Below are 14,212 nucleotides of genomic sequence, written 5' to 3' on the forward strand. Positions count from 1 at the left end.
TAAAAAAATCATTTGAATCTGTGGTTCATCACCCAAAGCCATTATTCAGCTACAAAGAATACTTTGTTACTTTGTTCCTATCACATTAAAACCTCATTACTTAACTTAAATGTCTGATATTCAATCTACCCAAGTGTCACGTATTTCAGCTACAAGGTACAGTATTATTCATTCATTCAACTAATATTTATTGAGCTCACCTAGGCCAAGCTATGTTCTAGGTGTTGAGCATATAGCCTTGAACAAGACAGCCACAGTGTCTGTTCTAGCATAATTTACATTTTACTGATGAAGACAAATGTGACTATCATGTCAGGTAATAAGTGTTATAAAAAAAAGCAGGAAGAGAATGTTAGGGAATCAGTGCTGTTTAAAATACATTTTTTGAGTAGAGACTTGAATGAAGGGAGAAAGTCATCGTAAATATCTGGGAAAGAGTGTTTCATGTTGATTAAAGAGCATGTTTAAGGGCCCAACATGACTGTTTTCTTGGTGCATTTGGATGTGAGCAAGGGTTTAGTATCCCTGGAATGCAGTGAGCTAGGGGCACAGGGGAAGGCGCTAAGGCCAGTAGGCAGCAAGGGACCAGAACACAGCCATGAAGGTCATTGTGAGCACCTTGGCTTTTACTCGGAATGGCTTGGGTAGCAAGTGGGAAGTGCTGCTCTGACTGATGTTTGAATGGATCACTCTAGCTGCTCTGTGGAGAATGGGGTGGGAGCATGAGTGTGGCTAAAATAGATGCACACAGAGACCAGTTAAGGCTATTGCAGTATTCCAAGCTAGAGATGATGGCTTAGACCAAGAGATGACAAGTGGATCAATTTTGTGTGTGGAAGGCATTACCACCAGCGTTTGCTGATGGACTGAGTTTGGGGTTTGAGAGAAAGAACACAAGCCAATGACTAGCATGTGGGTAAATGATGGTGCCATTATTGAAATGAGAAAGTCTGAGAGAGGAACATGTTCTGTGAGGAAAAAGATCAAGTACACTGTTTTGGCTTTCTTACACTTGAAATCCTATCAGATGTCCAAGCTGAGTTATCTGTAAGAGTTCAGGGAGAAGTCTGAACTGTAGGTGGAAGTTGGGAGTCTTTAACAGACAGGTGATGTTTAATGAGATCGGACTTGAAGAGACTACCCAGGGAGACAGGATAGTAAGAGAAGCGGTCCAGTGAATAGGTCCTGGGCACTCCAATGCTAGGTAGTCAGGAAGAGGAGAAAGATCCAGCAATGAAAACTGCAGGGGTAGCCTTTAAAGCAGAAGGATAACCCTATGTGTATGTTGTTCTGGAAGCCAAGTAAGCAGAGTGTGTCAAGGAAGGAAGAGGGATCAGGTGCATCAAATGTTGACATGTCAGATAAGATGAGGGTTGAGAATTGAGAATTGAATTTGGCAGTGTCGAGATCATTGACAATCTTGACAAAAATGGGGTGGTTGGTATAAAAATATAATTAGTGTTTTTTTTCAAGAGAGACTGAAAGGTAAAGAAATAAGAGATAGCAGGTAGAGTTCTTTTCAAGGATTTCTGTTCTGAAGTAGACCAGAGAAATACATAGAGCTGGAGAAGAAGATATATTGTCAGGGAAGGTTTTGGATTTTTGTGTTGTATTGTTTTTAAGATAATAGGTACTATATTATCTCTGCCAAAGCATTTGCATGCTATGGGAAAGACCCAGCAGAGAAGGAAAACTTGATGATATGGAGGGGTAGGGGGAGAGTCTGTGGAATGATGTCTTTGAATAGTTAAGAGAAGATGAGGTTCAGTGCCCTAGACTTAGGTAGAAGCTTATTCATTGGAATAGGAGGGAAAGCAGGTCTCTGGCCACAGGAATAAATATGCTGGTAGAGTTGGTGGTGGGGAGAAACTGATGTTTTTTTCCTCTTTGTTTTTAATTAAAAGAAGACATGAGATCCCCAGCTAGATATATGGAGGGTGGGGAGAGGGTTAGAGATTTGAAAAAAGAGGAAAAGGCAAGAATAGTCACATTGAAGAGTAAGAGCGAACTGTCGAGAGAAATGAAGAATGAGCTAGTGCTCATTCTGAGTAATACACAGCATGGTTGTGGGCTTCTTTCCTTACACATTCAGTAGCTTAGGTGAAGGCTATAGGGGAGATAGAGTTGGAATTAACCAGGATTGGGACTTCCCCAGGCAAATATATGAGAGAGAAAGAGCACATGGAAACAATTATAATGATCAACTATGGAATCTGAGCTGGGTAAGAGGGATGTGGCAATTTGAAGGAGATAATACCCACTGAAAATGTGGTAGGAATGGACTGGTGGTCTCAGGCTGTGGAATAATTGTTGGAGAGGTGAGGCATGAATGCGTGAGTTGCATGAGTGCATTGGAAAGGTGGGAGGTGATGGTCATGGAGTGCGGTGATGTGAATTGGGATCTTGGGAGGTACAACAGGTATGACCACAAGATGACTGAGGCGGGGCAGATGATAAGCTTACCGGAGGTGAGGAGTTAGAGGAAGTGAGCAGTAGTAGCACATATAACAAAAGCTATTATCTCTCTTTCCCTCTCAAGAATGAGATCATAGGTAAAACATTATTGAGTCTTCTGCCTTTTCAAGAGAAAAAGGAAGTCTACAAAAAGATTGCCCTCAAAGAGCCTATTTCAGACTCGGATACAGATCGTTTCTTGTCAAATGGTAAGTTCTCAGATTTTATGAGACAGGAAACACTCCAAAGAGTAATGAAAGTAATGACATTAGAGCCAATATAGATGCTGAGCATATATTAATTTAACTTAATATAATTTCAAAAGTTATATTTCTAGTGTTTAAAAATCTCTTCTCCATTAAACATTGTTTTTTTTATCATGAACACTGATTATTTCAGCTTTTCTATAATTGCATTAGTGTTACATGAATAATGTTCTGGCTGGCACCCCATTCTACAGCTACAGCATAGATAGCTATGCAAGTGCTAATGTTCATGGAAAGAAAATAATAATTTTTAAAAATCTACTCTAAGTAAAATGATAGTCATATGAAATAATCCTGCAGAATATGGTAAAGTACAAATGTACAATAATTATAAATATAAACTCATTCTGTATCTGTTTTTTTAGTGGGAAAACATATTGATTTTTGCTGTAATTTGAGAAGAGGAAATGTTGACTATAGCGGCAGCTTTACTTATGAATATGTGAAATTCACCCTGACCATTAAAGATATTTCTAAGGGTAAGCAATTCAGTTTTTAATTTGATTAGATAAATTCATGAGTTATGCAACCCTTCATTGCTAATATAAATGTCCTTCTGCTGTCAGTAGTCTCAAACTTTTTGATATCCTTGTGAACACATGGTTTGGTTACAGACGTTAATGAGGCTTCTTTTAAAAAATTAACAGTGATGTTTACAAGGTGGTGCCATATGGCAACATAGTGGACTGAGCTAAAATGGATGGCTCTTTCCTTCTACAAAAACAAGAAAATTATTGTTGAAAAATAGCAAAATAACTTGAATGTGTAGCCAAACCTAAAAGAAAGGGAAGTGCATGGGTGCCAGAAATTAAAGAATTTAAGTACAGACTCTAATGACAAAAAGATGCCTAGGTGGTAGCTTATGTGGATTTTAAATCATACATAGGCTCCATTCAATGGGGTCTGGAGTTCTAAAGCCCATTCCAGGACCAGCACATAAAACCTAGAGACCTAAAATGATTGGCAAAATCTGGCCTCTGGCCTGAAAGAAAAGTTCACCATCTATCTTGGCATTCGATTGGAAAAAAATGTCATTTACTGGAACTCAAAACCCAGATCTGTGTCATGTAGATTTGGTGTCCAAATTTACAGTTTTTAAGGTTTAAGGAAGTGTAAGCCAAGAAATTAACATATTCACTGATCTGGGGCTATTAAGACATCTTAGGCAGGGGATTCTGGGAAAAAGATGGCAGTGTAAGAAGCAATGCAGAAACCTCCTCCCCAAATCACATAAAACATGAAAATACAGCAAATACAACTAATCCTGAAAATTACCTGAAGACTGCAGAACATTCTGCCTACATCTGGGAAAAAGAGAAGACGTCACAGAAAAGGGTAAAGAGGAAAAGCCAAGATCCAGCAGGAACCAAGCCCTCCCCCAACCGCAACCCACAGGTGGGAGGAAGAGAAGTGGAGCAGGGAGAGAGTAGAAGCCTAGGACCGCTGATCACCTGGCTCTGGAGATCTGCTCCTGGAACACAAACCAATGTTTCATGGTACTCTGGAGATTAGTGGGGCTGGAGAGCAAAGGTGGGTGGAGTACTTGGAAAGGCTGAGATTCCAGCCACTTGTGGAGAACAGGCACCAGTCCTGGAGGGAGGGCGGCTCTGCCCATGGCAGCTCCAGTGGCACACCCCGAGTGGTCTCCCTGCTTATGCAATCAGCTGATGACCCACACAGCTCACCTGAAATCAGACCACTACAAGCAAGACAGAAAGGTGCCACACCCACTGCACACCAACAGCTGGGGCTCCCACACAGGAAACTGAGCTTCTTGGCACTAGAGAGCCCCTCCTACACAAAGATATTATTCCATATGAAACACACACAAAAATGAAGAGGCAGAGGAATTTGGTCCAAACAAAACTACAAGAAAAAACATCAGAAAGAGGGCTTAGTGAAACGGAAATCACCAATCTTCTTGATAAAGGTTTCAAAATAAAGTCATAAACATTCTCATGGATTTTCAGAAAAGTATTCAAGGTCTCAGGGAGTACTTCAAAAAGAGATAGAAATTCTGAAAAAGAGCCACTCAGAGCTGAAGAATACAGTACCTGAATGTGGTACATATACACCATGGAATACTATTCAGCCATAAGAAGAAAACAAATCCTACCATTTGCAACAACATGGATGGAGCTGGAGGGTATTATGCTCAGTGAGATAAGCCAGGTAGAGAAAGACAGGCACCAAATGACTTCACTCATTTGTGGAGTATAAGAGCAAAGAAAAACTGAAGGAACAAAATAGCAGCAGACTCACAGAGACCAAGAAGGGTGAATGGTTACCAAAGGGGAGGGGTTCAGGAGGGTAGGTGGGGGGGAGGGAGAAGGGGATTAGGGGGCATTATAATTTGCAATCACAATATAGGTAGATCACAGGATGGCAGTACAGCACGGAGAAGACAAGTAATGACTCTGTAGCATCTTACTACATTGATAGACACTGACTGCGATGGGGTGGGTGCAGACCTGATAATATGGGTGAATATTGACACTACTGTGCTGCTTATGTGAAACCATCATAAGATTGTATATCAATGACATTTTAATCAAAAAGAAAATCTACGGTTTAAATCGGAGGTAAGTAGCCCAGCAAATATGGGAAAAGATACTCAAGCTTACTAATAAGGGAAGAATGAAAAATGTACACACCAATGAGATAGTACTGTTCACCCATCAGAATGGCAGCAATTAGAAGTGTGAATATCACCAAATATTGGAGAGCATGGAGGAAACAAAAATGTTGAGAGGAATGTAAACTCGTGAAACCATTCTGAACAACAGTGGCCTTCAGCTGTGGGTGCTGCCCTGTGCCTGAGCACGCCCACCACCGGGGGGTGGGGAGAGATACCGCAGAGGCTAACCTGTAGGGAGATCGGTGTCTAAGGTGACATGTACTACACATGTCATAGTGTTGTTTGTGACAGGAGGGAGCTGGAGACAGCCTAGGTGCTCATCATATGGGAAATGAACAAGTAAAATTTGAGAAATATACAACATTGAAAACTTTGTAATAGTTCAAAAAAGCCATGAACTCTAGATATACATACTGTAACATGATGAGACCTTAAAACCATATTACTGGCTGAAAAGAGTAAGAAACAGAATAAGATCTAGGGCACACTGCCACTTTTCCCAATTATAAATACATACATAAAACCAGACTCCATCTCTTATAAGAATATACATTAAAGGTGGTGGCTGACAGTGGGCTGCCTGTGGGTGGGAAGGGGCAGAGAGAACAAAAGGAAAACCAAGAGCGGGGCCTTGACCTGTGTTCATCACATGCCGGCAACTAAGAGTATAACTCAGTTCTTTGTGGCTGAGGCATAAAAATATAATAAAGGAATGAATTAATGAATAAATAGTGAAAATGAGCTCACACAATGGTTGATGGATTTATCATGTGTCTTGGAAACTAAACACCAGATTCCTTTTAGAAAAAAATGACATACATACACAAATTACACACCCGCATCTCACACCTATGTGCTCCGTATGAAAGCGGGGGCGCAGTTTCTTTTGCAGAGTGACCTGTCCCTCCGTGGGATAAGATGCAAGACTGAAAGTCACCCGAAGTCACAGCAATTATTTTTCAGTAATGTCTGCCTCACATTTTGGTGGTGACCAGGGCGACAAGGGTGGCTGGAATGAAGGGAAGATAGGACACATTGTGCCTCAGAGTTCTGAAGACTGTCGACGGGCTGACAAACAGTACGCTTAGGGGGCGGGAGGCATCTTGCTGCGTAGGTGGCCTGCCCTCCTGTCTGATTGTCACTCGTGTATCTCTGTGTACCCTAGCACCTCTGGTGCTGCTCAGCAGCTTCTTCCCCACCTGTGAGAAGGCTCAGTCGTGCACCACTTATCTGCCCTTGGAGGATCGGTTTTATCTCGTGGGATTTATCTCCGTCCTTAGGACTGAGACCCTGAGGGTGAGTATGCTGTGGGTGTGCCTCTGCTCCTGTGCTGATGCAGGTGTCCTTTGAAGGGTCAGGTCCCCTTTGGTCCCTCAGTGACTGGACAGCATTGCTAAAGCCCCCAGTGTGTACACAGGGCTGTGCTCAGACCCTCAAATGAGGGAAGATCAGCCCCTGTGTTGCAGAAGGTGAGCTTCTGGGTGGCACTCTGGCCACATGGGAAAGAGATGCCCAGTCATTTACTAGTGGTTTTGATGTAACAAAAGAGAGGCCTGTAGGAGATGGGGGCTTGGCCATATTCAGAGAAGTGACCGTATTAGCAGGTGGGTCAAGAAGGCTTGTGTCGTGAGCTGAGTTCTGAGGCAGCTTCCCCAGCCCTCATGGCTCACCTAGGATTCTCCTGATATGGCATCCACACATACTGTGTCTAAAAAGAAAATCAATCTTCAGAATTTATTGGCCAGATTCAGGCTCAATGAATTTATTCACTAAGTAACAGATTTAGTAAGCATCTCCTATGTGCCAAGCACTGTCCCAGGTGGTGGGGAATTATTAGGGGGAATAGATAATGTACAAGTAATAGTGACAAGTATTATGGAGATGATAAAACAGAATCATGTGCCAATGACTGGCGGGGGTAGGGAGTTCAGAGCAATCAGGGAAGGTTTCTCTCTGATGACCTGTCTTTTGAACAGAGACCTCCCCCCCCCAGTGATGATAAAGTGATAACCCAGTAAAGAAGGAAAGCAATGCAGGTAGGGGCTCAGCAGCTATAGAAGTCTAAGGTTGTAAATAGCTTGGAGAGTCCCAGGGAACAAAGTGTGGCTGGAATAAAGTGCCAGATGGAAGGAAGTAGAAAGTAAGGTACAAGGGTCAGGCAGGGACCAGATCACATAGAACTCTGAGAGGCATGCTGCTGGACTTGGGTGTTGCTCCCAGTGCAGCAAAAAGCAGGAGGACGATGAAATCAAGGCTCAGGCTGGCTGCTGAGGGGGATGGAGCAGAGGAGGACCAAGGAGAGAGGAGATGGAGCAAGAGGAGTGATGTGGACAGACAGTTCTCCAAAGAAGAAATTCAGGTGGCCAACAGGCACATGAAAAGATGCTCCACATCACTTGTTATCAGAGAAATGCAAATTAAAACCACAATGAGATATCACCTCACACCAGTAAGGATGGCTACCATCCAAAAGACAAACAACAACAAATGTTGGCGAGGTTGTGGAGAAAGGGGAACCCTCCTACACTGCTGGTGGGAGTGTAAATTAGTTCAACCATTGTGGAAAGCAGTATGGAGGTTCCTCAAAAAGCTCAAAATAGAAATACTATTTGACCCAGGAATTCCACTTCTAGGAATTTACCCTAAGAATGCAGGAGCCCAGTTTGAAAAAGACAGATACACCCCTATGTTTATCACAGCACTATTTACAATAGCCAAGACATGGAAACAACCTAAGTGTCCATCAGTAGATGAGTGGATAAAGAAGAGGTGGTACATATACACAATGGAATATTATTCAGCCATAAGAAGAAAACAAATCCTACCATTTGCAACAACATGGATAGAGCTAGAGGGTATTATATATGGAGCTCATAATAACATATATGGAGCTCAGTGAAATAAGTCAGGCAGAGAAAGACAAGTATCAAATGATTTCACTCATTGTGGAGTGTAAAAACAAAGCAAAAACTGAAGGAACAGAACAGCAGCAGACTCACAGAACCCAAGAATGGACTAACAGTTGCCAAAGGGAAAGGGACTGGGGAGGGTGGGTGGGAAGGGAGGGATAAGGGGAATAAGGGGCATTACGATTAGCACACATAATGTTGGGGAGACATGGGGTAGGCAGTGTAACTCAGAGAAGACAAGTAGTGACTCTATAGCATCTTATTATGCTGATGGACAGTGACTGTAATGGGGTATGTGGGGGGGGCTTGGTAATGGGGGGAATCTAATAACTGCAATGTTATTCATATGATTGTATATTAATGATACCAAAATAAAAAAAAAGAGGAGCAATGTGGGAGATGATAGGGCTTGGGTTTGCATGGTAGGAATGGAGACAGGTGTACAGAGCTGTGTTATATTTTGGAGATAGAGCCCGAAGTCCTTGTTGATGCATTGCAAGTAGGTGGGAGAAGAGAGAGAAGTGAGAGAAGTGACTTACAGATAACTCAGCTTTTAAGCCTGGAAGCTCAGTGAATGGAAGTGCCACTAACTGACTTGAGCAAGACTGGAACTGTGTGGACTGGGCATGTGGCAGGGTTCCGGAGCCATGCTGATACTGTGATGACATTGTGACATATAACACATTCAACCACCTTAGGAGAGATGCCTCTGGAGCCAGATCATCTGGGTTCCATCCTTTCATTAATAGCTTCAGGACCTCATCCAAGTTACTTAGATCTTTTAGACACAGTTTCTTTTTCTACAAAGGGTGATAATAGTATCTCCTTGTAGGGTTGTTGTGAAGCATCAACAAGACAGCACCTCCTATATAGTAAGCCCTCAGTCAGTGTGAGTTCTTATATCCATCATGATCATTGTTTACTGTTATCATTAGGGTCCGGAAGGGCCAAAAGACGTGCTTTGCTTTTGTCTCTGGTTTAAAATGTGGGCTTTAATCGCCTTTCAGAAACTGTGAAGGAATCCTGTGCATTCAGCTTTAGAGGAGTGATAAATAACATTTTTAAAAACTGAAGATGGTGAGAAAAGCGGTTGAGAGAAAAGCAATTGAAGGAAGTTGCTTGGTCTGTTTACCACATTCATTATCCTTCGCTGGCAGCATTCTGGGGTGTGAGCTCTCATGTCTGCCATGAGATGCAGCCATCCCATCTTGGGGAGCACCCCCAAAATCTACCTCCTCCTCTGAGAAAGAGAAAAAAAATCTCAGTAGCACACCACCCTCCCCAACCCTAATCCCCCCTGTGGCACAAAGATCTCTATTTGTGATCTATTCCAGTTTTTCTCTGGGTTTCTAGGATATTTGTTCCATATTAGTGGTCATTATGGAGAATAAACCTTGTAAGAACAGAGGGCTTTGGGGAAGGTCTCTCCCAGTGGCTGGGTACACGGTGAGCAGGGCAGTGAGCTCGGAGTTCGGCTTTGGAAAGGGTCTGCCTTGGTACTGGATCTACCAGCTGTCTTGGACCAAATCCTTGTCTCTGTGGTCCTCAGTTTTCGTGTCTATACAATTGAGGGTCTTTCATACATTTATATGCAGAGTAGTTGTGACATTGGATATGAGATTGCCTCCAAATTTATTATGCGCTATGCAAATGTGTACATTTTAAGTCTCTAAAATGCCAGTTTTTCTGCAGGAACTTTTCACTGTAAAGGAAGCCAGTGAAGATGTTCTGCTGGTAAAAGATACAGAGGAGGAACATCAATCTATGGACAGCAGGTGAGCGGGGAGTGGTGACTTAGGTAATGCAGACTGAGAATGCATGGTTACTAAACAGAGCTGCAACACGAGAAATAACATAGGCAAACTTTTCTCCTTCAAAATGAAAAACAACTGGATTCAGAACAGCAATTTACCAGTTTGAATTCCCTTTCCCAGGAACACTACTAATATACTACTAAAATACTAGTATAATTTGAATTTTTTTATCTGAAAATAGGTAGAAGTGATTGGTTTTTTGTTTTAAAAAAAGCAATAAATAGAGCAAACTTAACTGACACACACATTTAATGACTTTCAAATTAAGACAGTACATTTAAAAATAGTCCTGGATTATTTCATTGTCTTGAAACACTTTTCAATAGTGGAAGAACAAGTGTGCACTGTGGTGACTGTGTGATACAGGTGGCCCTCTTTTTGTGAATCTAGTCTGTTCTTCAAAATGTGTTAAATGTTTGGAGAATGGAAGCTAGTGTTCCATTATTTTGAGTGGGAAAAATAGAAATGCATTCCTAACCCACAGGAAAATGCTAATTTGCCAAATACCACCAAAACCCCTTTATACTGCTATTTAACAATGCACCAAGGATTTCTGCAAAATGGAAATTATTTGAAGTACTATCTAGTTCTTTCATACTTGGTGAACTCTTTACTGGAGATAAAGAGTTTGTATGTAGGAAGTCATAATACTAGACCCAGCACAGTGCAGAGTACTGAGAATGGACTACATTTTCCTTCTGCATCATAGTGTACATGTACATGTCAATCAAAGGCAAACTAATACATTAAAGATGTGCACTGCATGCAAATAATGCTTAGCAAAATCAAATAAACACGGGAAGGTTTTGAGAGGTTCCTTATGGTTGAAGGCATGCTTGTGTGAGGCCTGGTGGTGAGGGGAGGGAGCTGGAGGCTGTGGGCGCTGTTATGATTTGGTAGTGGGAGGAGGTAAGGTAGGAAGAAGTGGTAAAGAAGTGAGTTAAACAGGAAATGTCTGAGGTTCATCTATGTCTGGATCTGAGGAACAGGGGAGAACCATCCCTTCCTGGCAGGACAGTTCAGAAGTATTTGGCTGGGAACCATTGGCTGAAGCCACACACAGAGCAGTGGGATGAAAAGCAGAACCCCCAGTGGCAGTCTCTTTGCATTTCCTTTGCTTGGTGTCCCACAGCTCTTGCTAACGTGCGACAGCATTTGTAATTGTGGGGTGCATGTCACTGGTCTGCTCATTCCACAGTGCCACGGTCACACTCACTCGCAACAGCAAGATTTTGTTGTTGTTGTTTTGCAGAATCTTAAACTTCTTGCAAGTGTTCAGCATTGTATTTGTACGGGGCTCATAGGACTTGGGGACATGTGCATGGCCAAGCTGAAGACTAACAGCCATTCAATTCTCTGAATGTGCTTTGGCATCGCTTCCAACTGATTTTGTCATGTGTGTGCCTGTTTAGGCTTCTTAGGCTTGCCCATTTCCTCAATTAGTTTCTTACTTTATCAGAAGACCTTTTACTAAATAATGCAGGGAAGAGGATAGCTATAAAACAACGTGTTTAGGCAGTATGACCTCAAGACACTATTCTATCAGGAGGGTGTCTGAGATACAACAGCAGCAAACCACACCCTTTTCCTAGAAGCACACAACTTAAGCATGTTCTTGCATGCAATGTAAAACAGATTGACTTAGTAGTTTTGCGTAATGATTATGGAGTAAGCAGATCATTACAGCAAATATTCAGATAGTGAGAGTTCAGAGAGTGAGGAGACTTGCATTTTATTTTTAAGCAGAGTTTAATTGGATGAAAAATACTCTGACACAGAAATGAACCACCTAGTACATCTATGCCACTGATCTTCCTAGAATATAAAAAAGTGTCTTCTTTAGGCTTCAAATAATAACCTTTCTAACACTGTAAGAAATTACCACTCCAATGCAGATGAAGGCACTATGGTTTTAAATGTTCTCTACTTTCAGAGAATATTACTCAAGTTCCCTCAAAAATCAGGCAATGCATTATTTATCATGTAGACAGTAAGATGGGAAAATGACACACAGGAAAGAACTGATGGATTTGATGGAGAAAATTCTGTTTAGTTCCAGCACCCTGACCCTCTCATATCCCTCCCCACCCTCCCACCCCATGCCCATCATTCAGGCTCCGCCCCCTCAGCTCCCACGTGACGGGGTGTTGGTGGACCAGGCTCATCCACTCCCTTGAGGTCTGTAAGGGACCCATCAGCCTCATCCCTGTCTAGTATAGAGCCTGACACTGAGCAGGCAGAACTGAACATCTGCTCAGGGACTGACTGATCCTATCAAAATGGCAGTCCATTCCGTGTCATGAGACCTCTCAAACATAATGTGGCATTTCTTATACATCAGGGCAAACCAGTGTTGCCTCAATTTTGTTACAGACTTATTCCATGTCTTAAGGATATTTTTGAGTAAAAAGAAGGAAAAGAGACTGTGGCAAGTCAGGGTCATGGTTTCCAAGCACCCTGAGTGGGCATTGGTAATCCAGCTCCCATTCCACATCTGAGGGGTGGTTACAAAAGTAATCAGACACCAAAGAAGTCATAGGGACCTAGAGTTCCCAGAATGCTTCTGGCCCTTTCCTTGGTAATTCTGCATGTTCTTCGACACAAAGAAACATCCTGCTGAGAGGTGTGAAGGTTCTGCCCTTGCTTGTGAAAGAGACACCAGGAGGGAGGTTTGAAGTGTTTAGAAGGAAGGGGCTGTTTCCACGAAGGGTGTCCTGTTCTTGCAGGATTCAGACATGAAGCTAAAGAACCCTTCATTTTAGGAAAGGGGCTCAATGGCTGAGTTGTTTTCCATGAAAGCTACAAATGCACTGGAGTGGAAGGTCCTGCTTGTTTGGCCATTGAACATAGAAAGCAAGGCATTCTTGAGAGTTGGTGAAAGGCAGACCAAAAGCTGAGTTCTTCACAGCCCTTGCCTTTGTGACCCCCGCTAGAGTCAGCAGGGCTCAAGCTGCTCTTTCACCTTGGCCAGTTGTATGTAGAGGTAAGGCTCGAACTCCTGTCATAGCATCATCTTAATACACATGCACTGTGTCATGTGCCTCCATGAAGTGACCTCGTGGGTAGTGACTGAGTCACTCACAGATCTGTAAAGCATCTGTCAGGCCCGTTGTAAAAGGAGCAAGGGCAGCTGCAAGGGGAGCGTGATGTGCCCCAATGCACACAGTAGGTTTTGCAATAGTGTTGGATCTGGAGCCGAGCTTCTTCTGGGCCTGTTCCTGCCAGCACAGCAGTTTCAGGAGCCGTGGTGGGCATGGGATTCCAAGGAGAAAACTCAGAGTCTTTAGGAAGTACATGATTGGGGACGTTACTCAGAGAAAACTTTTTTTCTTAGTTTTACCTTAAGCGTACGGAAGAGAAGAAATTGTAGGGGAGGGGAGTGCACCAGTTACCTGTCAGGAAGATGGCACCCTTTCACCCTAAGGTGTAGTAGGCAACACTGGGAAACCCAATGACAAGCATTTTCAAGGGTCTTTGCAGCTCCCACCTTTGCTGGCGGTCCTCAGGGACTCTGCTCCAGGGCTGGATTGGGTCCCAGGCCGCGCCACCTGGCAGTAGCTGCACCAAGAGGAACATGCCCGCCTCCCTCCTCTTCAGCTTGTGGCAGTGCAGAGGTACCCTGTACAAAGGTGTGAGCGGGTTTTGCAAAGATGTACCAGGCCCGCATCAGCTCGCCGCTGCCCCGGCAGGATGGCCACACCAGAGCCCGTCACCACTACTCCTCCCCATGATGCAGTGCCATGTGAAGTCCTGGGCAGGGCTCCCCGCTCTCCCTCTGTGGGTTACTTGGCTAATTCTACCCCACGCTGCCTCCTGTCACCACTGGCAAATACCATGGAGGTCTGGTGGTATAGATAAATTTTTAAAATTATAGAATTGGGATTTTAAAATTTCAGTTTGGGGCTTTTATTTCTCAGTTTGACCACTTACAAGTTGTGTGATGTTGGAGAAACCTCCTTAAGTTTCATGCTCTTTATCTATAAATGGTAAGGATGTGTATGAATACACCGCAGTGTATAAATACACAGCAGAATGTGTATGAATCAAATAAGATAAAGAAATGAGATCTATCTGCTTTCAGAAGTAAATTAGTGTATGTTTTATAGAATACGATACAAATTCAAGTTATTA

The 14,212-nt window shown here is 42.9% G+C and overlaps 1 protein-coding gene across 1 annotated transcript in view; it reads left to right on the top strand.

Moving 5' to 3' along the window:
- PASD1 (PAS domain containing repressor 1) overlaps positions 1–14,212 on the top strand; it is a 54,549-nt gene that overhangs the window by 19,350 nt on the left and 20,987 nt on the right. The window contains exons 6-9 of the mRNA XM_073227819.1: positions 2,540–2,663; positions 3,086–3,199; positions 6,524–6,654; positions 9,960–10,042. Of these exons, the coding sequence (XP_073083920.1) occupies positions 2,540–2,663; positions 3,086–3,199; positions 6,524–6,654; positions 9,960–10,042 (452 nt within the window). The remainder of the gene's footprint in view (positions 1–2,539; positions 2,664–3,085; positions 3,200–6,523; positions 6,655–9,959; positions 10,043–14,212) is intronic.

Source organism: Manis javanica, chromosome X, assembly GCF_040802235.1.
Source record: "Manis javanica isolate MJ-LG chromosome X, MJ_LKY, whole genome shotgun sequence".
NCBI classification, from domain to species: domain Eukaryota; kingdom Metazoa; phylum Chordata; class Mammalia; order Pholidota; family Manidae; genus Manis; species Manis javanica.